Here is a 732-nt window from a genome sequence, read left to right on the forward strand (position 1 = left end):
GAAAGCCTTAGGTAAATCAGATAATCGCATCGGCATATAATTTGAGCTATCAATAAATTTCGCGTTATCGACCGTCATCATGATAATTTTCGTCCCGTTCAAAATCATCCGTGGCTCTTGAATTATGCCAGATTGATTCTACGATGTATTTTAAGATAAACTGAGCGTCAAAAGCTTTCGCATTATGCGCGATATAAATTATTTTGTTAAAATATTTTGACGTTAGCGTTGCGAAATCTACAAATTCTTTTACCGGATCATGGCGCAAAACAAATTCACGCACCCCGCACCAACGACATCGCGTCGACATTTTTTGTATTTCCGCGCACGTTTCGCAAATTTGTTGCGCGATGCAAAGAGTCGCTATGTGTATCTTTACGTTCCTTCGAGCGTCTCGTCTTGTCGGGTTCGAAGTCATAGAACACGAATGCGACGCGATCTTTTTTACTTCGCGCATCATTCGTACTTTCGACGTCATTCTCGTCGTTTACCTGGTTCTCTTCTCGCATTGTCCCAGCACTCGTCGCCTCTCCGGGGTCTTCGATTGTGACTTTACGACGAAGAGGCTGTATGTAACAAGAATGATTCGAAGTTTGCAACGAGCGACAAATTTTACAAAAGATAACGTCGCAGTCGTGACGCGAATTCGATTTCACGAAGCGTCCGCAGTCGTTGCAAATTCTAACGGATTTGCAAACGCTTGCGTCCGATTTTCCATCGTGAGATCTTTCC

General features: G+C 43.3%; 1 protein-coding gene across 1 annotated transcript in view; it reads right to left on the reverse strand.

Annotated features, from left to right (window-relative positions):
- LOC108759688 (uncharacterized) overlaps nucleotides 1–509 on the reverse strand; it is a gene marked incomplete at its 3' end in the record, with an annotated part of 2,133 nt that extends 1,624 nt beyond the window's left edge. Inside the window, exon 1 of the mRNA XM_018505245.1 lies at nucleotides 380–509. Within this exon, the coding sequence (XP_018360747.1) occupies nucleotides 380–509 (130 nt within the window). The remainder of the gene's footprint in view (nucleotides 1–379) is intronic.
- Between the last annotated feature and the right edge of the window lie 223 nt (nucleotides 510–732).

This window comes from Trachymyrmex cornetzi, unplaced genomic scaffold, assembly GCF_001594075.2.
Source record: "Trachymyrmex cornetzi isolate Tcor2-1 unplaced genomic scaffold, Tcor1.1 scaffold2029, whole genome shotgun sequence".
NCBI classification, from domain to species: Eukaryota; Metazoa; Arthropoda; class Insecta; order Hymenoptera; family Formicidae; genus Trachymyrmex; species Trachymyrmex cornetzi.